General features: G+C 38.4%; 1 protein-coding gene across 1 annotated transcript in view; it reads left to right on the top strand.

The window, feature by feature from the left end:
- SGIP1 (SH3GL interacting endocytic adaptor 1) overlaps window positions 1-27,109 on the top strand; it is a 189,455-nt gene that overhangs the window by 115,595 nt on the left and 46,751 nt on the right. The window contains exons 9-16 of the mRNA XM_045547815.1: window positions 2,223-2,247; window positions 3,172-3,223; window positions 4,531-4,616; window positions 7,564-7,656; window positions 10,250-10,324; window positions 12,504-12,995; window positions 19,542-19,669; window positions 20,625-20,751. Coding sequence (XP_045403771.1) covers window positions 2,223-2,247; window positions 3,172-3,223; window positions 4,531-4,616; window positions 7,564-7,656; window positions 10,250-10,324; window positions 12,504-12,995; window positions 19,542-19,669; window positions 20,625-20,751 — 1,078 coding nt within the window. The remainder of the gene's footprint in view (window positions 1-2,222; window positions 2,248-3,171; window positions 3,224-4,530; window positions 4,617-7,563; window positions 7,657-10,249; window positions 10,325-12,503; window positions 12,996-19,541; window positions 19,670-20,624; window positions 20,752-27,109) is intronic.

The raw sequence follows: 27,109 nt of genomic DNA, 5'->3' as shown, positions 1-27,109 counted from the left end.
ATGAAGAAAATGTATTCACAACATACATATAACAACAATCAATCATTGAAAGGAGGAAACTATGGTCACTTGATGAGGAGAAGGGTTGCGAATTCAATGGGCTTCATTCCTGAGTGTGGTTTGTGTGGTTGACATCAGCCTAACCTTGTTCTAGATTTGTAATGCTGCAACACTAAGGCCATCACAGGTCTGTGTGCCGGATCAGCAGACGACAGGATTTTCTTCTCTGTGGGTGCTCACCTGATGCTGATCATTCAAATATTTGTCCCTTTCTAAAGTGATATTGGTTTTATTCTTACTAATTTCTAAACAACAGAGTTTTATTGCACATTTCTGCCAAATTGCACTTAACTTGTGATTGTTCATTCATGAGAAGTATTTAATAAAAATGTTACAGGGACTTCTTTAGTGCCTTTCAACAGTGAATATCTGTTGAATTAATTGACACACCTGAGAATTGATGAATACAAAAGGAGCTTTGTACCTTTCTTAGTTTTGTGGGTACTATATTTTTAATAAAAGGAGTGGGACAGAGAAACCAAAAGGTCTTCAGTATAGCTCCTGGGATCCCCTAACTGCTGGATTTCAGGTCTCACAATGCTAGGGGAGCTCTGTCCCCTCACTGCCAGCTTATTAATCCTTTCACTGACTACTTGGAACTAAAGCTCCCATGTCTCTTTCTTCAGACCTTACTAATAAAATGATGATTATCTGACAGTCCACAATCCAGAAAAACATTTTAACTCCATTTAAACAATTTGTTCTCTAATTATTTCTGTCTATAGAGCCTTATTTTTCCAAAAGCAAACCTGTATCCAAACTTACATAATGACTGCAGCAAATTTAAGTGACCATATTTATTTAAAAATTTTTGTAATAATTTAGTAATTCTCTATATGGCACATAAAGTAAGGGGAAACAGATTGCATTCTTAGGCAAAACAAGACAGAAAAAATAGTTTGAGAAACTGAGAAAATATCTGATAGACCCTTGTTCAGAGTGAAAATCACTTCTATCACAAATGGGTTCAAAATTGGAAAGAAAATTCTGATATATCCTTAAGAATGAGGGAAAGAAGCTTCTAATAGGTCTATTTACAGAGGTGCTAAATCTTGTCCTAAGTTGTTAATTTTATAATTTGAGAGAAGAAAATATATCTGTGACCACCAGGTTGAGCCTTCACTACCTTCCGTAAAAAGTTAGGAAGTAGGAAAAAAATGTGTTTGGTGGTCACTCCACAAATCGTTCATCTCACCTGTTGGGATATTTTCTTACATCGCACTTCCGCTTTCCTGCCCTCGACTCTGCCCCTGTCATTATCCTAAGCCAGCATGCCAAGCCATGGCCTGTCCCACGGAGCAACCCTCCTGGTGGTCTATTTTTCTGGTAGTACCCCATGCTAGGAACTTTTCACAGCTTCTGGTTTTTAATCAAAACTTTTTAGTCTAATCCATCCTTTTATTATCTAAATAAGTTGATGCTAAGGCATTGTAGAAGCCAGAGATGACCTGTTCAGATTATTCCTGCCAGGGCTATTTTTATTCCAATAGTATCACAATGCCTTGTACTAAAAAAAAAAAAAAAGACTCCCAGTTGGTGGATTGGCAGCCCTGGTGGCAGGCAACTGGAAGAAATTGGGGGAAGGGAGGATGAACGGGTAAGGTGGAATTCCCTGGCTCCCTGAATAAAACAGTCCATTCAATGGCAGATGCCTCCAAGTTTCCCTTGCCTTGATCATTTGACACTTACATCTTTTAAAATCACATTTGTAAACTGATGACCATACTAGCTACTTGAAAACCCCCCCCCCGCCCCCGACTAGGAGCATACAGTACTCCTAAACAGATTCTATAATTTTCAAACATCAAACATATGTGAAACTTGTATTTACTTTCTTATCTGCTAGAGTTCAAGAGGATTTTTTCAAATAAACTATTCAATATCTGTCTTTAATTTACCATATCCACCCAGGTAAGGGGTTGTTCTTGTTCAGAAGACTTATGATTTACCCTTCCTTCCTCTCTATAATCTTTGAGTAAAATGAAAAACTGATTTATGTATATGTATCTACAATTCCCAACTTGAATGTGGTTCTGAAAAAAACTTCATTTTCCACATCTGCATTTCTTTGAGTTCAGTTTAATTGCAATGACAGAAATAATACATATTGTACATAACATATATGTGGTCTTAAACCTTATAGTGTCTATTTCTAATTCTAGGGTGCAATTAAAAGGAACTTATCCAGTAAGTATATCTTAGCTACCAGAAATAGAGTACAATTTAAAAGAAGGAATAGTTCCTTGGATCTTGGAGCATATATACATTTGAATTTTACACTCTTGGGCTTGATTTTTAAGGCTTACAATTTTTTTTTTACTTTTACAGCAAAGAATTCTTGTAATGAACCCCTGTGGGTTTTGAATGATTAATGTTTAAATTCTGAAAATGAATATGCTTTTGGAAAAACATTGCTATTTTCTTCCCATATTTGTTAACTCTTGCTGTATTTAACTTCAGAAATGAATTTAATCAAGTGTGTATTTGTTGATGGGAGGTGGGAAGAGGAGGTGGGCAGAAGGAACTGAAGTAGATTCAACTCACCCATTCCTATGTAATTTGATATAAAAATTTTAGTCAACCAAAGGGATATGATATAGGTTATAATCCACATAGGGCACAATTTTCCTCTGCTGCATACAACACGTTCTAGGGAATTCTAAATTCATGATTCAGAGTTAAAGATATAACATTTTCTTGGCATTTCAAGAAAGGAACAGGCAGAGAATGCTGGATTCATGTGCTACACATATGGCCTGGCTTAGTATTCTTTTATGGTAATTGGGAAGCAGAACCAATCAAGGCAGCAGACATTCCAAGAATGGTATGCTTTTCCACTAAGCTCTGCAGTATACAAATCTTCTGTGTGATGGCTTACCATGGTAGTTCCTTGGTTAATGAGGTTTTACAAATGCCAGAGAAAATGCTACTACATATGCCTAATATATAGCTGTTGCATTGCCAGGGGAGAGGGTTTGTTTTGCAAATTTCATATTGAGTTGCTTACTGATGGGATTTAAATCTCTAAGTGTTTCCAAACATAATTCATAAGACATGTCAGAGAGTAATGGTAAAAATATGCCTAAAAATTTCCTTTGTCCTGTGCATCAGGTGAAGAAGTGGCAAGACCCAGGCGTTCCACACCAACTCCAGAGCTTATAAGGTGAGCATGAAAGACGTTAGTTGTGTCTAATGCAAGGTATCATGAACTTTTAACAATTAAGCAAGTCTGGACTAAACTCTAGACTTCTAGTATAAAAGAATTACCTATACATGTAAGTCCATGTGTTCATAGCATGGTCCAAATATTTAATATGTTATCAGTTCTCATAAGTGCAGCCCAAGGGAGACCATTAGGGAAATACTCTGCACTTATTTGCCTACCAAAATGTTCCCCTCACTAGTGGGAAGGAAGGCTAAAGGTCTCTATAAAGAGGTCTTTTGATGTCTGGAATTTTGATCTGAAATAGGATTATATTGCCCTGTGAAGAGAAGCCTGTTTAGTTGGATACAATTTCATGATACATTCCACCTGCCACACACCAGAGGAATAATCTATTTTAGTTTTTGGCTTTGGCAAAACACTGTGTTTTACAGTGTCTTCTTCTGGTTAAGCAAGTGTTGTACAAATGGGTATTGTTTTCTAAAAAGACTGCTATTCCCATTTGAAGCCTGGATCCTTCTGCATCTTTTTCCTCCTGTTCCCGCTACTTCCCTCTCTTGACCCCTCACCCCTCAGCACACATGCATAGGATGCATTAGCATCAATGAGGGGAATCAGGTTTGGAAAAGAAATGGCAATCATGCAGCCTTTTCTCAAAAATCAGTCTAGAAGAATAATTAGGAGAAAGGATGGGACTTTAACTTATTGTCCTCCTGCTTCCCTAATCTCTCACTACTCTTCTTTCTCTGAGATGTGCTGTATCAAGGTCTGAGGACGTTGTAAGCAGTCTGTTGAGTGGGAGGGGGAAGGATGAAACGTCCTGGGTGCCTTGTCACTTAATATCCCATGCTTGACTTTAAACAATCATAAACTGTATTAACTACAACACAGAGATGTGGTGAAGATAAATATAAATGGTTTTTGAGATCTTAGGGAAGAAAGGTACTTTGCAATGAACTGTTATCTTGAGTATTACCTCTTCTAGGTATAGAGAACCATGATGCTTTGAAAGTGTTCCCTCCAACTTACTTCTGTTGGACCAGCCCCTTGGTCCTCCCTGGAGAAATGAGGATCTTATCTCCTACCAATTCTCTTATCCCATAATACATTTGACATCCTTACATAATACTTTCTAGCCCTACAGGAGCTTTGCACACACATGCATGCGTGTGTATATACACATGTGCACACACACACATGCACACACAGTTGTTTTGCTGAGAAAAATATTTGAAAGCTTGTGTATCTTTTTGAGCACTAATTTTTGAGCCCTTTCTCTGTATTTTACCTTAATGTGTGTGATTTAGCAAAAAGCCTCCAGATGACACTATGGCCCTTGCTCCCCTCTTTGGCCCACCATTAGAATCAGCTTTTGATGAACAGAAGACGGAAGGTAGGAAAAAACCCTATGCATCTATGGACTTGTATTTCTTTTTATTAAAGTATAACCTTTCTAGAGTAAATGTATGTATTTTGAGGCATATTTTTGATATATTATCAGATCCTCATGGGAAAGAAAATTTGCCATCTAGGTGTGCTGTCAAGAACTGTTTAGTTTTCAAACCTCTATTATTTTAGAATTTGAAACTTTACTTCCAGAAATATCTAGTAGCTAAAAAAGTTTATATCTCTAAAGAAATCAGCAAGAATTACTGCAAATCTACACAAATCTCTGTTGGGGAATAAATGCTCTGTGAGCCAAACAGCCATCATTTGAGGTGTCAGCAGGAGCATGAATGGAGCCAGGCCTCCTTACACCTGTCATGGTCACTTTCACTGTGATCTGCCCTCTTCAACCTCATTGAATCTCTTTTCCGCCTCATCAGTGGAAATGTCACTTAGATTGCTCACAACAGTCATTGTTTGCTGGCTCAAGACCCATGAATGACCTTGAATCATTCACAACTTAGAAATAAAATGCTATGGGAAAAATATCTTCGTTTCTGCCAATATTGTTGTATTCCTAGACCTAAATGTTTAACCTTTAAAAATTAACCAGTTTTGGGGGGATGGCTTTAAATAATTTGTACCTGACTGATATAAAATAAATTCTCTATACAAGGAATCTAATCTATTCTCGAAATGTGTTTATGTCTAATGCATGTATCTCCAGTAGCTATGTTTGGTAGTACAGAATGTTTTCTTTGATTTAAGAGCATCATGGTATAGGTATAATAAAATGTTTTTCTAGGACATATTGGTGAAGCATCTTAAGTGTTAAAGACAGAAAGACTTGGAAGCACAATGAGTAGGCTAAGCTACACTAACAAAGAGACCTCAAAGTACAGTGAATGAAGCAAAATAGAATTTTATTACTGATTCTTGTTAACAAGCTAGAAGTAAACAACATAGGACTGGCGGGGGGGGGGGGTAGCTCTACTATCTTCAACATGTTACCTTTCTCTCTGGGTCCAAAGGGGCTGTTCATCTCCTAGTCAGGAGAAAGGGGGTGAAGAGAAAGCCAATGGAACTCACCGCCAATTGTTGTAAGAGCAAAATCTGGAAGAGACACATATCACTTCCAACCAAAGCCCACTGGAGCGAATTTGATGCCAAGTGGCCAGCTAAAACTCTGTTATTATAGAAGAAATGGAGAGTAGATTCTGTGAGATAGCCAGAAGTCAGCCACACCTGAAAATTTTCAATGATTTTGTTAGAAAAATGCACAAAGAACATTCCTAAATACTTCAGCCATTTAAATGTCCATAACTTAGAATCCCTATGTAAAGGTGGCCTGCAGTAGTGCTATCAGTTGTCTTATTAACTCACCCATGATCAGTCTCTGTTTTAATGACATAATTATATGATGACTGGAGGTGGGATTTGCAACTGTATCTGCCTATTTAAGGAATTCCATAACTATATGGAAACTTTATATAAAAAAATAGAAACCATTCTTAAACATCAAGGCAGTGTCCCACATTAAATCCATGAAAAAAATGCTGCATCATATCTTTGGAGAATGTTTTCTTTCATTAAAAAAAAAAAAACAGAGCTAAAACCATCTCTGAGGTTTGTGGTGGAGGAGAGGGGGTACACACCTGCACTTGTCCATACACTGGCTTGATTATTCTTTAGATGGTTTCAGTCCTTGAAGTTCTATAAAGTTACAACATTTGCACTCACTACACTAGCTCTTTGCCCACCCTTCCGTTTCTTGCCTACTTACCCCTTACTTCTTTAGACTGATTTTGAAAAGGCCTGGGGAAAATATATATATTTGGGGGTCAGGTGTGCCTGAGTCAGATCCCAACTCCTCTATTTTTACCACAGACAAGTTATTTAATCACCCTAATTTTTGGTTTTCTCTCCCACAATGATACTGATATCAACCACATGGTGGTAGTATGTGGATTAAAATATATAATAGCAGCTACTGGCTTTATCATAAATGTTTTATTACATTTTATGCACACTATATTGATATGCATTACCTCCCTTAATCCTCTTCGTAACTCTTTGAGGTTATTATTATGATCTCCATTATGTGCTGAAGGAAGGAAGCTCAGATAGTTTAAGTGACTTCCCCAAGGACCGACAGGAAGTGCAGAGGTTGGATTCAAATCCACATCCAGCTGACTTCCCAGCCTGGGCTCTACGACATAATGAAGTAGAGCAGTCCTTGCATAGTACGTGCCACATGATAGGTGCTGAGAAGAGCTAGCTATTTACACTGATACCATAGCAATTTTTAAAAATCAGAATAAGAAAAGAAAGAAGAAATGTTAAGGCCCCAAACCTAATTGCACTGATTACTTTAGATGTCTAAGCACTTTTTTGTTTTTCTGGCTCTAATTTCTCTTTATGATGCTGTATAATGTTTATTTAAAGACCCAGTGGGACCCTTTAAAGATAGAAACCATTGAATAGAACTAAGGCATTTTCAGTTTTAAAGCATATTCAAAGCAGACTTTAAATAAATCCACTTACAACAAAACAAATGTCCATGGGATTAATGCCTGGATTTTCAAATGAGTACCAGAAATGGAGCCAGTACAAGTACTGATACTCAGAACGTCCTTAAGTGACCAACTGGGATGAAAATTTAGATTAACTTTGAGAGTTTTTCTGTAGCTATATGTACAACAGATACCCCTCCCACCCACACTCACACCATACTTCTATTTCTATTCTCTGCATGAAAAAAATGAGGAGCAGTGTATTCTTAAATTAATTTTTCAGTACTAAGGCAAGAGGGAAATGATTTTGTGAAGCTCAACTTTAAATTGATATTTTAAGTTCTAAAATCCAGCGGGGTGGGGAGGTGTACATTGGTTTTGTGTTTTTTGTGTGTTTTTTCTTTTAACTCACCCTGGGAAATTTTCTTTTTATGTTTCCAGTTCTTTTAGATCAGCCTGAAATATGGGGTTCAGGCCAACCAATTAATCCAAGCATGGAGTCGCCAAAGTTAACAAGGCCGTTTCCCACTGGAAGTAAGTTATGTGTCTGCTCTGTCTGGAAAAATAAGTGACTCATTTTACTGTCTGTCTGCATAGTGAGATTAGGCAACTCTTAGAAAGGCTATGTAAGCAACATTTGAACTCTATAATTTTAAGAAGAGATGTTGTTAAATGGTCTGAGCAGGTTATCAAGGCAAGAAGAAAATAATAAAGTAAAATTATTAACCTTGAATCACAGCCTCGTCCCACATGCCCATTCATTCATTCATTTATTCAATATGTATATGTAAGAGTGAGAAGCAAGTGAGCTAAAGAACCTACTATGTTCCAAGCACTAAGCTATCACACAACACAGAGGAGAACAAGTCAGATATGGTCTCTGCTAGTCCTACAGAACAACTGAGGCTGCACAAGACAGAAAGGACACGTTGAAGGGAAAGAGTGACAATCAGAGAACAAGAGAAATGGGGCAATATAGCAGGGAGAAGCTGATACAGGAGATCAGGGTAAATTTATGTCAAAGCAACCATCATCCCTGCTTATTCCAGCATCCCCCAGCCCCCGTCCAGGTGGCTGGGGAAGGAGGTCCTGAAGATCTACATAGCCCTCCACCTGGGGTGGGTTGGACTGTTTGGTCTGAATGGATTGCTCATTTGGTCAAGCCACCTTTCTTAGGAAGTTATTGAATTCCCCTTTAAGTATACTGCTCATAGCAAGCATGTGTGTGGAAGGCACTCCTTAAAATACCCATGGGAGATTGGATTTCAGAAAAAGGTGGTTTAGGGGGAGGAGGGGGGCACAGAAGGTATTTTTACTCCTTAGTGTTCACATACAAACCAACTAACCCTTTTTGCAGTTCAGCATCCCCAGGGCTCTGCTTCTGAGTGCCTGAAAATGATCATAAGAATTAACCAAGGAGATTCGTAATCAAAAGCCAAGAGGTTATTTGTTGGGAATATTATTGCTCTAAATCCATGTGATCCAGCCTTTCCAAGGATATTTCCCTCGTTGACCAGGACAGGAAAAACAGTATTATCAAGGACTTCTTTTAAACTTCTGAACTTTGAAAGATGTGTTTTGAAGGGATTTAAACCACAGTGGCATGAATTTAACATTTCTTCCCGCTATTGGGAAATAAAACCAACAAAAAAGCTCTAACTTCCTTGAAAGGCTTTCTTTACAGACCTGAGCTATTCAAATTATTCCTAGAAAACCCTTCCTAAATGCCAAAAATGTAAACAAATAAAATGTTTACATAGGTTATGTATTGTTTTAAATCCAACTATTGGTATTACAGAATTGCAAGTTTTATGCACTGTGGTTACACTTAGCACAGTAGAGGCTGTTGTTTAATTGATGTGCCTTGTGTAATTCCACTCCCTTTGTGGTTGCAGCACAAATGAACTATTTTTAGATTACTAGGCTTTTATATTATTTTATATGTTTTATGATATTTTGTTGATTATGACCTTGATTAACTTTTTGCAGAGATCCTTAATGAGGAGCAGAGCCCTTGGAGCTTCCATGGAAAAATGTGATCCACTTGAGGTGTAGTTTAAGAACCATATATTCCTAGGCTTTAGGATGAAAGCTGTGAGTCTTGCTTGTTGTGTGGCAGAACAGGATGCTGTCTCAAAATCAATAAATAAAATGTGCAGGGGTGAGGGTGAACGGGGAATGACAGAAAGAGGTTCCTCCTAATGTAGGCAGGTAGAGGCTACTGGCAAGAGCCCTGCAGCTACATGACCATCTGACTCACTCTGCTTTCTGGTTATGAAAGGTTAGAACCACATTCAGGTTCACAACTGAACTTCGGATGGTTTATAAAATTAGTGTGAACTCTTTGAATTTACCAAATAGGGTCAGTGACAAGAAAACATACATTTAAAGAAAGAAGAAGAAATGTACCTATTGAAACACTAATTCCAAACTTTCCCCACAAAGTTTCCAGTCCAATTCAGAGGGGTGAATCTCTTGGGAGGGACCACAATACTACACTTTATCTATTTCAGGATTTTGTTTGGCTGTAATTTGTACCAAAGGAATCTGTTTGTTGTTCTTCAACCCAAGTCACTTTGCTTCTGACATTCAAAAATTTATCAAAATTTAAGAAATATAATTTTGAGAATCTTTCTTGACTCAATGTAGAGAATAATATCCTGACTAGATTAAAAGCCCCTCACCTGCCCCCCCCACCCAACCTGTTATCATTTCCACTATCAAACCCGGGACTGTAACTGTCTGTTAACAGGATGTCTATTCAGTCCATCACAAATTCCTTGAGGGCAGAAGTTATTTGTATTCAACCTTATGTCTCTACTTCCTAGCACAGGAAGTGGAACTTAGTTGTTGTCTTAGGTTTGTTGAATAATATTTAAATGAATAAAATGGTGATATTATTGTTATTACAATAATTTTTGACACTTATTCTCATAAAATGGAAGAATCCAAATGGGTCCAGCTTCAGTCCTCTGATTTTGAACTTAAAATAATGTAGACCATTAATAGGTATTCCATTTCCAATAGCAGGAATATAAATGAAAGCCCAGTTCCTGCTTGCCTACAGTGCATTGTGTAACTTAGGAGGAGCGTGATCAATAATGCTTGACTTCTCATCTCTTTGTAGCACCTCCACCACTGCCTCCAAAAAATGTACCAGCTACCCCACCCCGAACAGGCTCCCCCTTAACAATTGGACCAGGTAAGCTTTAGTTTTTTCTGTTCTGGGATGACGTAGTTAACAGTGGCTCTGGACCAATGTGTCCTTCCTGTGCTGGAAACTACAGACTACACTAAGACATTACAGTGTTGGCATTTAGTTTTGCTTCCATTACAATTTATTGTGCAGCCTTATTTTTAAAGCACCACTCCCAGGTTTGCAAAAAATACACAAATAATAATTTGTCGATTAATTTTTCCTGAGTGTAATTTTATTGAATGAGGGCCACATTTACTTGTAAAGTGAAAGGGAAAAGATCTCAATATGAAAAGTCATGTTTAATTAACCATTTACTTCATTGGATCTCATTATAATGATTTACAAATTAATAGTCTCAAGGCCTAATTTTTATTTTTTCAAGAGCCAATAAAACTTTTGCTAAAACTAAAACTGTCTAGTCTACAAAGGCATTACATGGTTCCCAGGAAGTGCAGCCTACTGGTGGTGGGGAATATTTTTTCTAGTGGTCATTTGAGTATTTATTATCCCATGGCAAAGAGATATGCGAAGATTATGAAATATAGCGAGGAATTGCTGCATGCCTTTAGAAAGATAATTTCTAAGGCACATCTTTACTTTCTGTTAAAATCAATACTGCATATTCATATAATTTATGATCTGCCAAGTCTTATTGGACTAGCAAATCAAAAGTAGTAATGGTTATTTTAGGTGTCTAGGCCCCTAGGATGTGGTTCTTTATCATCTTTGGAATTCTATTGCAGCTTCATGCTTTGCTATTTATGCAGCCCGGTGAGTTTGATAGCTACAGAGCAGGGTATTTATCAACAAAAGCGAAAGCAAGACATAGTCATTTATGAAATTTATATTGACTCAAACCCAATAGAGAGTCATCCAGAGTTTCATAAGTAAAGGTATTTGCAAGTTCAAGCCATTTTGGTTCCTTGTATTTTCACAAATTATGTTAGATATAAATAAACCTACCAGCGACAAAATTATAAATACTGTGAACTGTGTAAAGTGCTACCCCATTTATCTATAGCCTTGGAACCTTGAAAGTTAATTGCTTTCAAACTGGAAATATGGAAATACTAAGCTGGTTCTTATAGCCCAAGGGTTATTTAAAGGTAAAGTGTCTTCTGGTCATGCCTTCCAGTTATTTAGCGACAATTTCTAATGTGAATAACCTCAGCTTAAAATAAACTGCAGTTCCTCACATTGCAGTTGTTATCAAGATTGTATGCCAATGAAATAGTAGAAGGTAATTTTAGAAGACAGTTTTTAATTTTTTTCTCTTATATTGATATGGATTAAAAAGAATAGCCGATGCTAATATTTAAGAAAAACAGACTTTTCTGTATCGTGACTTCAGAGAGATATATATCATGGTTATGCCTATCATGTTAACAGGTTAGACTTGGTGATAAAAGAAATTACAAAGTTTTTTAATAGTTTTCTTCCCTATTAAACAGGTATATATGTAACAGTTCTAATAAGTAGCAAATGCCTCCTCAATAACCTATGTGTGTGTTGAATGTGGGGTGTATATGTGTGTGTCTATAAATATCTGTGTGGAGATATCTCTCTAAATAATCTTTGTGCTGTGTTTCTGGTGTATTTAGGGTAGAGAATATATAACTGAATATAATATCACTTTTTAAAACTAACAGATACTATAATTAGCTTCACCAAACATCTTCATTTAATATACTAGTGTAGACAATCTTTATAAAATATTAGGGTGATTTTCAGTTATCAATTCTTTTTATAGTATGTGTACTTTAATAGGCCAGATTTTCGGAAGTGGCTTCCCTTTTGGAATTTGCGATTTTTGCAAAATATGTAGTTCTTTGAGAACCTAACACTGCTTCTCAAAATGATCACACTTTGTGCGCTTGTGAGCAGCCTCTGAGAACAGTATCATGCTCAGCCTTTTCAATGATGATACAAGTAGCTAACTGTGGTCAGCTTGTAAAAGAGAAGATAATAACATAAAAAATGATGCTCACATTATGGAGGTGGGGAACTCTGCCCTCACCTCCAGCTCCTAATCCAATACAGATATTTTTATACCATGAATTATGCCCACTGCGGCACCTCACAAGGCTGTGTATCTACCAGGCTTTGCTTCATCCCTCCCACCCCACCCCCTACAAATAATATTTTAAAAGTCAAAGTTTAAAATCAACTACTCTAACCACAGGAAATGACCAGTCAGCCACAGAGGTCAAAATTGAAAAACTACCATCCATCAATGACTTGGACAGCATTTTTGGCCCCGTGTTGTCCCCCAAGTCTGTCGCTGTTAATGCTGAAGAAAAGTGGGTCCATTTTTCTGATACGTCCCCGGAACATGTTACTCCAGAGTTGACTCCAAGGGAAAAGGTGGTGTCCCCACCAGCCGCATCAGACAACCCAGCTGGCTCCCCAGCTCCAGGCCCTCCCGGCCCCCCGGGTCCCCCAGGGCCCCCTGGGCCTCCTCGCAATGTACCATCGCCGCTAAATTTAGAAGAAGTCCAGAAGAAAGTCGCTGAGCAGAGCTTCATTAAAGATGATTACTTAGAAACAATCTCATCTCCTAAAGATTTTGGGTTGGGACAGAGAGCAACTCCACCTCCCCCACCACCACCCACCTACAGGACTGTGGTCTCGTCCCCCGGACCTGGCTCGGGCAGTGGTACGGGGACCACCAGTGGTACGTCTTACTGTTTGATTGTGCTTCGTGTGATGGGGAATGGCCGTGGCTGCTGCAGTGTGAGCAACACCCTCCTCCTGCCTGGCACTTGGCTTTAGAGCTTCAGCCGTCCTCCTTGGGTCTGGGCGTCCCGGGGGCCTCGGCATGTCCTCGTCCATCGAATGCTCGCAGTCATAGTCTGAGTCTGTGGATGTGTCCTGCCTTGCACTCCCAGCCCTTGCGAGTGCCCTGCCCTCCATCCTGTAGTTAGAAAGCATACATTTCTTAAAGAAAGCTGTGATGTCTTTTGGAATTCAGGAAAGTTCTAGAAAGACAGATTTCACAGTGAGTGAGTTTCATGCTAAATGTCTGATTTTCTTTTCAGATGCTTCCACGAGAACCCTAGATTTTATAGACAATGGTGGGAGAGGGGTTCCTTTTTTGTCTTTTTTTTTCCCTTTTCTGGTTCTTTTTCCTTTTTCCTTTTTTTTTTTTTTTTTTTTTAGTTGGGGAGAATCGTGTTAACCCCTCTAATTTCTTTACAAAAAAAAAAAAGATATAAGGTTTGAAAAGGAGATTTTAGAGAACAGAAAAAAAAAGGGTGACATTTAACATTGTCTTCCCAATCTAATCAAGCTATTACTGAAGACAAACTCGTTTTCTGATCTCACCCTCCAACATGCTCATTAGGCTATGAGGTCAACTCTAAGTATGGTGACAGGTGATGGAAAAATCTACCAGAAATGTACCATTTTGGTCTCTCTATGCCAATTCTGATACTGAATTTGATTTTTTTTTGTTTTCCTCATTTGAAGCTTCATTTTGTGTTTTCTAATTATGAAAGGGTGGTAACAGCTGCCATGCATATTAAAGAAATATCAAGATTCTCCAAGCGTATCTTCTTCCATATCATGTATTCCACTGTTGCCCAAATTTGTCTGGCAAGATCCTCTAGCACCTTCCCTCCTTTGCATGTGGGTTCAGTTTAGGTACCTTCCAGGGAGTGCAATGTGTTATTTTTCATTTACTTTGAAAGGGGCAACCAAGTGTAAGGTACCAGATTTCAAAAGAGACAGAAATTTTAATACTCAGTCATCATTGCTGCCTCTTTCAATGGAGTGCTTTCAGTGCTTGCTCTATGTTTGCAAATGCTTTTAAGTTAGAGCATCCAAGGTATTCAAGGAGAGGGCTGGGAATTCACCTGGACCGCACACAACACTGATGTTTTATATCATTAGGTGTGCCCCCGGCCCTCCTCTCCCAAAAAAAGGAAGACTATTTAATATTCAAGTAAGTTTGGGAAACATTACATTAAATAAAATTAGCAAGTGTCTTTACCATAGGACCTTTGGGAGTCTTTATTTTCCCAATAATAACTAGTTTCTTGTCCTAGGCACCATGCTAAGTGCTTTATGAATGCTATTTCATCCTCACAACAATCCTGTGGGGTAGATACAGTTATTTTCTTCATTTTATAGATGGAAAAACTGAGGTTCACAGATGTCAAGTAATTTGCCCAAGTTTACAAGCTAGAGGTAATAGACTTGGCATTCATACTCAAGTCTGTCTGATCCTGAGCCTATGTTCTTAATCACTGTGCTCTCTAGACACTTTTGTAAGGTTTGGTCACAAAGTATTCCAAACTTATTTCACCACTGGTACCCACGGATGCTGCACAGCGTCATAAACAAGATCACCAAAAATCTTGTCTCAAGATTTACTCCTCTGTGCTCCTCTCTCTAATTCTAGAGGGAGCGTCCATCTCCATCCCTCTATTGCTCTTTGGGGTGCTTTTGAGGATACAAAGCTCCTTGCTTATCTGTAAAGATAATAAAGAGCCCTGTATAAAGCCTTCAGACTGCAAAAAACCTAGTTGTCCTTTGAAGAAGATGGGCGTGCCTCCATTGTTCTCTGCAGGGCTCTCTCCTGGGCCAGGATCTCAGTCTTTTGAAAGGACGTTTCAGGGAATACCCACCTCCCTCCAGGGGTGGGCTAGAACGCACTCCTCAAAGTGAACACCGTTAGCCAGGGGTGGGGAGGAAAGGTGGTTCTGGTGTTCATCTGTGCTTCACCTTTCACCTTTCCTAGGGCTCTGGGGGATGTTTGTTTAATTGAATTGACCACGGATCTAACGTGGAAGAAAGGAGCTTTGGTTTTTTAATCTGGAATCTTTTGAGAGTTTTGCTATTATTTTAATGTTTAGCTTCTGTACCCTTGTTTTAAATTATTTTAAAATATTACCAGTAAAGACTGTCGATTCTTAATAATTGAGCTGGAAAAAGCTATACTTTGCTGGTATTAAAGGATTGGATTTCTAAGTGGAAGATTGAACTGGGCCACTGAAGCCCATGAATAAATAAAACTTTGTACCATTATCTCTTTAATTAAGTCCAAGTTTATTTTCTGCTTAATCTTTTATTGATGGAATATACACAAAACTGTCAGAAATGTAAATTTTGTATGAAACAATAGGATAGGGTCTCATGTTTTAAAGATTAGAAACTCTTCTTTGTATCTGCTTTTTATAACACACAGGCTGATGGAACTAACTTTTCCTATTTAATTGGATACCATTATGCTTACTTTAAAATTTCATTCACAGCAAGGTGACTGCCACTGACCAAGTGTAGGCAGTACCTACAGCCTTGTGAATCAAAAGAGTTACCTGCTATTGAAAAACAGTTGGACGTTAAGAATTTGCTCCAAGAATTTTAATTCCTTCTGGCAAAAAGTTATAAATACCCCGTTTGGCCAGAACAGTACTTTACTGGAATGCAGACCCTGATTCTTGGCAAAGGCTATTTCTTCTCCCATGTGGATTGTATGCCAGGGGACAGGAGGGAAAAGGAATTTTATTGGCCCGCAGCAAGTTTGGAGGCCAGAGAAAGAGGAGAGTAAGTAAAAAGAGAATGCTCAGTGCAACATTTTTTAACATAAGAAACTAATGCAATATGAAAAGGTGTTTTACCCAAACACACACGCATCCATAAACAAATGAGTTTAAGCTACCAGGGGTTGAATTAACCAAATATATTTCTTAACTACAAGTCTTTTGGAGCAGCAATGCCCAGTACAGGAGTCACTGGCCCCATGTGGTTATTTTAATTTTAATTGTAGTAACTTAAAATTAATGTAAAAATCAGTTCCTTAGATGCAGTAGCCACAATTCAAGTGCTCCATGGCCACATGTGGCTAGTGACTATCTCATTAGACAATGCTGCTGTAGAACATTTTCGTCATTGCAGAAAGCTCTATTAGACAGTACTTTTTTAAGGCTTTTAATGTGTTGGTCGTATATAACCATTTACATACATGTTTAGTACTTTTTTCAAAGAAATGGTGTAACTGTGTTTTAAGAAACACAATTGGGGAAAGGTTGTTTAGTTCTTCACATATCTCAAAGGGCATATATTTTAATTCATTTGATTCTCCTAGCAGCATCATGATATTATTAGCCTCATTTTGCACCCAAGGAAACTGAAGCTCAAAGAGGTAACTTGGCCATGGTCACAAAGCTAATAAGTAGCAGAGCCAGGATCTGGCCCCAGCTCTGTTGGATTCCAAGGCCTGTGCTTTGCCACCCCTCCCCAGATGCCTTCACTGCCACCTGTCCCCCCACCCCCAACACGTAAAGAGAGATGCAAGTGGAGGCTGTAGATACGTGGTCAGCAGTGACCAAAGAAACTACAACAAAACCACAGGTTGAGAACAGCAAATGGATTGAGAGCGTGTCAACAGTTGCCAACCTTTTTTAACTCACAAAACCTAAAGTACATGTGATTTTTAAAGTGAAATCTTCAATAGTGGTGTGGTCCAATTTATGCTCCAGCATTGTTTTTGCAAATAAACACTGCTTGAGGGGGAATGAAAGCATAATTGAAAATCGAAGGGTGAAGATAAAGATGTACAAGTAATAACCATCTATACTCTTAAAACATGAAACAATTGGGCAATCTCACAAAAGCGTGTGAAGCCTTAGTTCAGTTGTGAAATACCCCTCAGGCCCTGAGTCTCCGCTGCTGAGCCTCAGGGTTCTGTCAAGCAGGGTTTTAAGCGAAATGTCCTTTTGCTTCTTACATGTCCTGGTGTCTTTCTAACTGCACAGCAAATCAATTACTCAATTTAGTAAAGAAACATTTATTTAATGGAGTCTATAAAGGAACCAGAAAACAACCTTTCAACTAAACAATTAACATTTTGTGTTTACTTTTTAGTTGTATTTGTATCAAAAGATTTATCATCAACAAAAGTCTTTATCATCAACATCTCTTGCCTTCTATTTGTGTAGCATTTTACATACTAAACACTTTCATAAGCATTTTCAATTTAGATTGTTACAACTACCTTATAAGGTAGAAACAAGGTCTCATTTTTTCAAACAAGGCGGCTGAGGCTCAGAGAGAGGTTAAGCTCTCACAGCAAGAAGAGGCGGGCAGGACCAGAACTCAGATCCTCTGCCGGTGTGTTTGTGCTTTTCAATATTCCACACCACCTTCATAACAACCCCTTAGCACTTTCCCAAGCATGACTGAAAGGAGTTTTTAAAATTTCTTTTCTGGAACATGTAGGGAAAGGATAAATAGCTGGCCTTTTCCTGAGATTGATTCAGAAGCCTATTTCTTGAAAACAGACCTGCGGATAGACACTTTGGACCATTCCTATTTAGCTTTTCCCAAAGCTAGATAAAACACCCCCACCCCACCAAAAGAAGCTTCATGAAACTTGTTAAGACTTTGCTGCTTAAAGGCTTATTTCCCGTCTCTATGCCGTTACTTCTATCTTCTGAAAACATACTGGCTGTAAATCTACTAACATAATATTCAAAAGAAAACTTTGTAGTGGAGCCTGTCAAAATATATCCTTTTTTTAAAAGAGAAGATTAGCCAAAAACTTAAGAACATTTATATTTAGAGAGATGTGTACAAGCCAACCATGGAAGAGTAAGAACAGACTCTAAGCAAAATGTGGGACTCCGTACGACAGTCCATCTAAAGCTACAAGAGACTATATTGAGAAGCTTGGACTTTGGAGGTATACATACTATTTGAGCTATATGACCTTGGACAAGTTACTGAATATCTCTGGGTTTCTGTTTCCATTGAGATCCTAACAATACCAACCTCAAAACCTTATCATGGGGATAAGATAACACATGTAAAGTACCTAGCATAGACCCTGATCCAGTAAAATAAAAAGTAAGAATACAGTAAAGTAGGAATATGGTAGGCGGACTCCCCATTGTAGAGGAGGGGGTAGAGGTAGAGAGAGGGGGGATAATAACGAGTAGGGTTTCACGCTGATGTGATTACACATAGAACAAACAGCACAGAGAAACACACTCAGGATTTCAGATTGTTTAAACAAAAGGATCCGGGACTACCCCCAGGGATTCTCCTAAAACAGAGCAGATTTCTGAGATGGTAGGTTTTGCTGCTCAACTTCAAAGCTCTTTGAGAACCTGAAAATCTGGAGACTGAGATGCTGGTCTAGGACTCTCCAGAGATCACAGTTCTGTGGTGTGTTGGGGACAGGCAGCAAGGGGGTGGCAGGTATGGGGGTAGAGTATGGGTATTTTCCTGGGGCAAGATTTCTTAGAATTTTGGGGGGATAATTAGATACCTGGTCTCTATACAAAGTGACAAAACCTCAGGAGTAGTTGGAACTTTTCTAAACAAGAACTGTTTGAATATCGATTTGACTTTCTTGAGGTTTTTAGCCAAGTATTTTTCCCACGTATTCCAGACGTATGACTGAAGACGGGCAGACCCCTGAGTCCAGAGACCCCACTGGTGTGCTGAGCAGTGTGCATGCCAGCCTCTGTGTGTCTTCTGTGTTTCATATGCTTGTCATTGACAGCCAGAAAAGTAAATCCAAGAGGCTATTTCAAAAAGCATCACAAAAATCATCATGGGCAAACTCTAGGTTGACAGATTCCTACATGGCCTCCTTCACAAAATAAAATCTTCTAACTTCAGTTCAGTGTGTTTCTGTTATTAAGATTTTAAATACAATAAAATAGCATCCCTGTTGAAAAGGGGCAAAAAAAAAGATTTTAAATACAAAGTACTCATGCAACATCTAATTTACTTTTGTGTATTTTGTCCTTTGCTTACCATCAAGTGTTTGGGTACATTGATAAAGTTAACACTCATATTTTCATCTTGCATATAAAAAAAATTCTAAATACATGAAAAAAAGCAAGGGAAATTATCATAAGTTTAGTGTGTACATGATCAAAATGAAAAGTACCTACCACCCAGCTAAGAGTCTTCAGGATTTACCCTCTGTCACAGAGCAATAAAAGAATAATAAAAGGATTTACCTTTCATTGGGTGTCACATGACAACAAAAGGCAATAAGCTTCAGCTTCTGCCATCAACCATAGTTCAACTGAGTGATTTTTTTTCTTTATTGAAAACAAAAGAAAAAAAAAAAAAACGTGCTACAGTGTTTAGTATAGTAACTTCCCAGGTGAAAAAAAAATGTCTGGAACTGGGATTGTACCATGTTGACAGTGCTTTGGCCACATGGGTTTCAAGCCATTTTTAATACCAGCTTGTTTTTCAGGTGCATCATCCCCTGCTCGACCAGCCACTCCTTTGGTCCCTTGCAGCAGTACCACTCCACCTCCACCTCCTCCCCGGCCTCCGTCTCGGCCAAAGCTACCTCCAGGAAAGCCTGGAGTCGGAGATGTGGTATGTTCCCCTCTGCCCTGACTTGCCCAGCAACAGATGGTGAGAGTGACCAACAGAAGCTCAAAATGTCTTCACAAAAGACATCTCAACTTCAGGTCTAAGCATTTAGAGCACTTGTGCAAGCAACCCTTACAGGTGGCATCTGAAACACAGTCACTGCAGGACATTTCAACCCTCCTCAAATCTCTACCGTCTTTCAAGTCAAGGTCTGAAATGATAGGAAGATAGTTGGGCCCTCAGCTGTGCTGCAGTGGGTTGGATGCAAATGAGGATAGTAATGTTCAATTGTTTTAAATCCTTTAGAAAGAGTGTCTCACAATAATTATCTGATTTTAGAAAACTCCAAGGGAGGGCAAGTCCTGGTTCCTGTCCCCAGAATACAGATAAGCTATTGGTGGTAGGCACACTATGAAGAGGAGAGTGATGGTACGATGGGTATTTTGCAGAAGTTTCTTGCGTTGTGCTTTAACACTGAAAGGTAGAAAACCTTCTGGGTGAATAGTTAAGAGACTTGCGGTGGAGGTAAATTTCTTTAGCATTTGCACACAGGAATCCCAAACTGACGCTGTCCATAATGTTTGGCTTGGCTAACACAGTACAGTATTTTGTATTTCAGTATCTTTAGATGGGTATGAGCTCTCACGTGGTGTTACCTGCTTAGTCCCTAAAGGCATGTAAGTTCACAGTCCTGAAATGGACCCACTGGCCATGTCACAGATCCCAGCTTTTCAAAGCCTAATGTACTTAGTGAGTTTAGCATGTTATTTACAGTTTCTCCAGCTCCATTCTACAAGCTCCTGTACAGATATAATCAATTTCAATGTAAAAATGTTGTCATCTGTTCTGCTTTAAGAACCTGAGTTGTCATATCCGGGGCTGGGAGACATTAAAAATATGGAACAAAAATACTACAACCTGTGTGTCTAACTCTTCATCTCTTTTCTTCTCCCTACAGTCCAGACCTTTTAGCCCTCCCATTCATTCTTCCAGCCCTCCTCCGATAGCACCCTTAGCCCGGGCTGAGAGCACTTCTTCAATATCGTCAACCAATTCCTTGAGTGCAGCCACCACTCCCACAGTTGGTAAACGTTATCTCCTCTCTTTTAATCCATTTGTAGTTTTGACTGGCTATTTTTTATGATCTGAAATCCCCAGGGCCCTGTGTTTCTGGTTGAAATTGTTTTGCTGTGTGTTTTGCTATCACCTGACTCTTCTTTTAAAACCACCTTCTCTGCAAAGGAAGCCAAGTGCTTTACCGAAGCAAAGAGACAAATAAAAGTTAACACCTGTGTTTTGCAGGAATTTTCTTATGCTATTCCATAAAGAGCTATTCAAAAAAAGTAAAGAAGGAATCACTAAGGAAGGTCTTCTATTGTAGATCTTATTTCCTATAATAAAAAGAATCTCCTTTGAGGGAATATGTGTATCTAAATCCCAACAGTGTACCACATCAGAAATCACAAAATTGAGAACTTTTATTTTCTTGAAACTTTCATTGCTTTATCATTTCTGGTTGTCCTTATGTTGACAAATGTTATACACATTGGCATTGTGGGACTTGAGCAAACTTTTTGACATTTTTTTCTAGTGCTTTTCAGTGATGTGTGGTCAATTTTCCCAGAGAAATAAGTCATTGCTGGCATTTTCAGTAAATGCCTTTGTGCCTCTTTCCCTATGCTGTGATGAAAGTGAAGAGTTGAGAATGGCTGCCCAGCTGGTTGGTTTTCCCAGGTTTAAATGCCTCATCTTGCCTGGAGCGGCTTCCCTCTTGCCAAGGCTGGTCTCTCTCTTCTCCTACCTCCCATGGGCTCCTGCTGCCTCTTTCGCTTTTGCGTGCTGTCTCTGACCTCCAGCTCTCCCATTCCGTTTTTCCCATGTGACCCCTACTCCCCACTGTCCTCCTTTATCTGAACTCCCCTCCAATTCTTCCATATTATAAACCAGCTGACCCATCCCACATTGTTTGGGAGAAACATTAGCCAAAGCTAAATAAATTCTGCCGCTACTTACAGAAGAGCAAACTGCGGAGTTGTCCATGTGAGAAGTAGCTTGATCAAAGCCTTAAATTCTTCTGGAAAAGAATTGCCTATTTTCCCAAAGTGCCTCTTGAGGCCCTCAAAGGGAATTTCAACTATATCACATGCTTTATATTTTTAATCAGACCATCCCAACAAGAACCTTTCAAATTTGGTAAAAATATAGCCAGTTACCCAGTTTCACGTGATTTATTAACAGACATATTTAGCATTATTTATATAGCCTCATTTATTCTCATCAACTGAGGCAATTGGGGGTTTCCTCTCTCTCCCACTGCCTGTTAGCTCATGTCTCTCTCATTTTTTTGCTTGTTTGTTTTTTCTGTAACATTTATATCTTACCTCCATCTCTTTAATACACTTTGATTGCTACAGCCATCCCTCCCACTCTGTTTTATTTGTTTTCTCAAGATTGTTTGTTTCACCCACTCCATGTGGTTTCCCTTGTTGATCAGAGAAGAAAGCAAGAGTGAATTGTCACTCAAGAAGTGGACCCTAAGTGACCTCAGATGAACCATCTAACACGTTCTTTCAACTCACTATAATTCATAAAGAAAATTGCACACGCAGGGAATTTAAACTATGTCCATGTTTTGTACAACGTGTTTCTGTACTCCCTGCTGTAGAAATCTCAAATCCTGGCCAGCAACTTTGATTCTTAACGCATCTAGTATATGTTCTTTCAGGATGAACCACAGAGGGCTTAAAACAGAAATAGCCACATAAGAAGATAGTCCCACTGCTCCCTGGCTGAGGAGCATACTGATTTAATCTGTTTGGTTCTGCTCTTTTTACTTGGTTTTCATCTTCCTGCTGAATTCCTCACTCTCCCGTTCTGTATTTCCTCCTGCTGTGGGTCGCCTGACAGCCACTTTTCTATGAAGTAAATACACTGTCAAATGACTGTCCAGCAGCTTCTTGCGTGTTACTGTCCCTCTGCTGCTGGAGAGGACTCACTTTGTCTGTTCAACCCCAGGGGGCCTACTCAGGACTGCTGTGGAGTGTCAACTTACTATAGTCAAATGCCTTGGGGGAGGCAGAGAATTTCAGTGGCAAACTCCTTGAAGTTTATGTCTCTACGTTTCCCTCCCACTGCCACTATACTTTTTTGACGTTTCCTGTGGCACTTGAGCTGAAATTGGGACATGTATAATGGGAACCAATGAGCCAAGTTTATCCTAATTCAAGAACTAAATTTTTAAGAGCAAGTCTAAACTTTCTGCACAGCAATTAATATAACAAAATGCCCCTAAAGGACTTTGGTATGAAATCTTTCCTAAGAGCTGTGATTATAAAGTAGTAAATCTGATGCTACAGCTGACAGGACAATTTTCTGTGTATTGTCACACTCAAATAATGAAGAGCTCCTACACAACTGCATTTTATTGAATTTAAGACATCCTTGATTTAAAAATGCTCCATTATTTTATATATGAGTAAGAAAGGAGGAAAAGGTGCCAACTGAGCTAAGATGAAATACTTTCTTATCACAGTAATTATTAATATAAGACCCATCCCAATTTCAGACAGGATAGAATGTGGAAAAGTGCACATTTTAGAATCAATGAAATACAGTAAACTCTTTTTGCACTAGAAGAATCCCACAGGACCTGTATTATATGACTTGGGAGAAACTCCTAATATTATGGAGATGAGGAAAATGTTTAAAGTTATGCTATTATAAGAAACAAACTCCTCAACATTTTTGTTACTTGTTTTTTTATTTCTATGGGTGATAGTAGTTTTTTTTAAATGTTTGCAAAAATCTTCCTTAGAACCCACTACAAAAAGACCACCATAAAAACAATTTTTCTTCACTGTTAATTATATTCCTTCCCTGCTAATTATGCATTTTAAATCGCGTCTTTAACAACCCAGGGATCTGTAATGAATGAAAAGTAATCATTTATGGGCACCAAAGGATGCATCAGATAGGTTTTGATGCTATGTTTCTTTTGTTTCAAAACTTTGAGTAAAAATTATTTGTATTCAGTAGTGGAACAATAGCATCTAAAACATAAAATATGTCCTCTAAGCCTTTTTCTCTCCAAGCTGGATTGCAATTCTAAGTTGTACAAGCTTTCTAAAGCGTATCTGTATTAGTACTGATTATGCTGCACAAAAAGGCCTTCGGAGGTGGATATTCCAGATCCCAAGAAAAAATTCCCACGTTTTATTTTAGTCTATATTCCCCCCTTATGCTATATTGGGAAGGCCTGTCTCCAGTACTCCCATAGATGTTATAGGAATTGCATTAACTTATTCTGGGCACCAAAAAAGCCACATGTATAATAAAAACTGTAATTAACAGGTTACATCCTACAACTTTAAGAACTAACCCAAAAAAAGTAGTTTCCCTGCCTTACTCCCTAAGGAAGAAAGCTAATGTTCTATTTTCCAAAGAACATTACTGTTTATGGAATATTTTTATACCCCCATCAATTTCTTTATATTCTCTGTATTGTAGATAGGATTCTTCCTTACTGGTCTTTGTACAGATTGTATTCAATTTTCTATTGAAAATTGTTGTAATATATTACCCTAAAGACCTGTGACATTGAGTACCTTTACTTTTAATCACATGGAGTAAAAGTCCCAATGACTTGCATTTGTTAGTTGGTGAGAAGCGAGACCTTGTAAAGAGCTGAGATGGCTGAAGTCCAGAACCTCAATTCACAATGTTGTGACCAATTTACAAAGACATTTAGCCACAGCTGGATACCATGGCGAAAGATGAAATTACAATAATGCTGTTCAAAATGAGCAGTCCACAGCTATCAAAGGCAGGTGCAAGGCAAATTGGCTTTGGATATTGATGTGGCTGAAATGGGATAGTTGATGCTGAGACCTTGGATTTATACTGTTGCACTTTTATGGTCACATTAAAAGCATCTTTTTTCCCCATGGGAGGAAGGTGCATGCTGGGTGATCCCATTGAGCTCCCGGGGCTCTGTCAGGAGTTCTTGTTGATGGACATATGTCTGGCCACTTGAGAATTGTGTTGAAGTGAAATACACTCGCATAAGTCAATTATAATGATAGTGGCTTTAGCAACTCCTGAGAAGGTGGGGCATGACTTCTTCCCTGGAGCTGACTTCAGCCAAATTCACAGATGCCAAAGACCTGGCGTTTTTTAAATTTTTAATTTCTTCTCATAGAATCATCATAAAATAAGCACATCATTTTTTATATCCTTCATAACTCCAGTGTCTTTAAGTTTTGTTTCCTTTTTCCATTACAATCATTTCTGTGTTTCAGTCAGTAAAGTGTGCTGCTCAATTTCATTTGGGATTTGTATTTGTGCTTTTGTTTTCCATTCGTTTATGTTTCTTTGGTTCGTAGTGTCAGAAGATGATGTTTTTTATGACAAACTGCCCTCGTTTGAAAGGCGCTGTGAAACGCCTGCAGGTATGGTGCTAGCCGAGTGATCTCTAGATACCTAGATTTCAAAAATCCAAGCCATTATCCATCTGAATGCTGTAAACTCCATGGACATGCTCCTCACCTCATGAATGTCCAGTGCCTCTCAGATGCACCCTGTGTATTTACTGTTCATCGTGGAACTCATGCCTCTGAAATATTTTAAGTGAATATATTAAAAATCAGCAGGTTGCATGACAGTTTCTCAGTGACAAGGTTCAAAAAAGGTGAGATGCTATTGCTTTGTGAATTTACAAAGTAAGGAATAATTTAACTGCTCAGAATTACATGTCTGGTCACTGCTTTTTAATTTAAAAAATAATAGAGCACCATTAGTAATCTTGTTTTCTCTTTGTTACACAAGTAAAGGGTGTTTTGTGTCTGAATACCTAAGGTGATTCCAGGGGAGGGGATGGAAGATATAGGACATCTTCCGTGACCTTTAAATTGATATGCAATGCTGTTGTCATTGAAAACCTAAGCTAGTGTTTTGTACAACCTATAACTTTGAGTTGATCTTTTTGGAAACATAGAAGGAGATGACATTGAAGATGAAATGGATACAGCAATTGCTGAATGACAGTTTGCCCAAATTAGTGCAGTTAAAATATGCTGACGCCCCTGCATGGCCAGGAAGACTTCTGCTCCATGCACACAAGCACCAAGTATCAAGCTACCAGCAACATGTACCCATTCCTTTAGGCCTCCATAGCTTTGCTTTTGCTTTCTGTTTCCTAAACTAAAAATAAAATAAAGCAAAACATAGATTGCCAGCCTTCCCTTTTTCCCCCTGCACGCTAGTGGCATGCAGTGCCTCCACCCTTCCCCATAGTGAGATTAATGACCTGCTCTGTAACTCACATTGTGTCCTTCTCTCTCCCTCTCCTTAACCCTTCCCATCCCGCTTCAACTCCTGGCCATACAGAGAATGAACAGCCTTCCCTCGTTTGGTTTGACAGAGGAAAGTTTTATTTGACTTTTGAAGGTAAGTAGTACATAGCATACCAGATTCTAATTTATATTCGCCTCATCCTTATCTCCCCGCCTGCTTTTCCAAATCCCAGTTCTCTCCAAAAGTTCTGGTCTCCCTTTCTATATGAAAATGCTATGGCTACTTAGAAAACATCAAATACTAAAGAAAATATTACATGAATTTGGTTTGTATGTGATCTTCAATTTTTCATCTTAAAAAATTAAAGCTAATTTGCAGTTAATATTGGTTACATAATTAACTGTGGTCAATTGAAAACAAAATAAAACAAAACACACCTTTTTTGGACAAGGAACTTAACTCTGTCAACCAGGGCTCTTTCCTAACATTTTTGCAAATGCAATGCAACGAATATAAGGATATTTTTGATTAGTATTGGCATTTAACTTTGTTTTGGATAATTAATATTTCAAATACAACCTCTATTATTGTAAAAGGTAAATATGTATATATATTCTTATGCCAACGAATGCTGTATAGGAGATCAGAAAAATGGGGAGAAGAAAAAAAGGAGCATTTTAGTAAGTTTGATCTGCATCTCCTGAAATTGCAATTGGAATGACTGACTGCAGTAAAATGGGCAACTATTGATGGACTTGCCTTTTGAAAAGATTAAGAAAAATATATGTAAATATAATGTCAAATATCTAACCTCAATGTTTGATAATTTGTTATAGTCTACATTAAGGATTAGCATTCTTCTGTTTTGTATTTAAATTCTAAATCATCTTGACAGGCCAGGCACTTGATAAAATGGCCCATTTGAACTAATGCTGGGGGGAAAATTAAGTAATTTAACTTAATTAATAGACCATCGTACATATTAAGATTTATCACATAAACCCCTACTTTCTGGGATTTTAAGTAACTAAATTTATCCTGCAATCAAAAGTAAGCCAAAAAATATTTTTACTCTAGAATTGAATCTAAATATTGAGAGAGAGAGTGCCGAATCCTAACCACTAGACCACCAGGGATTTAAATATTGAACTT

The sequence above is a fragment of the Lemur catta genome, chromosome 3 (genome assembly GCF_020740605.2).
Source record: "Lemur catta isolate mLemCat1 chromosome 3, mLemCat1.pri, whole genome shotgun sequence".
Taxonomy (NCBI): Eukaryota; Metazoa; Chordata; class Mammalia; order Primates; family Lemuridae; genus Lemur; species Lemur catta.
This window is presented reverse-complemented; position numbering and strand designations above follow the sequence as displayed.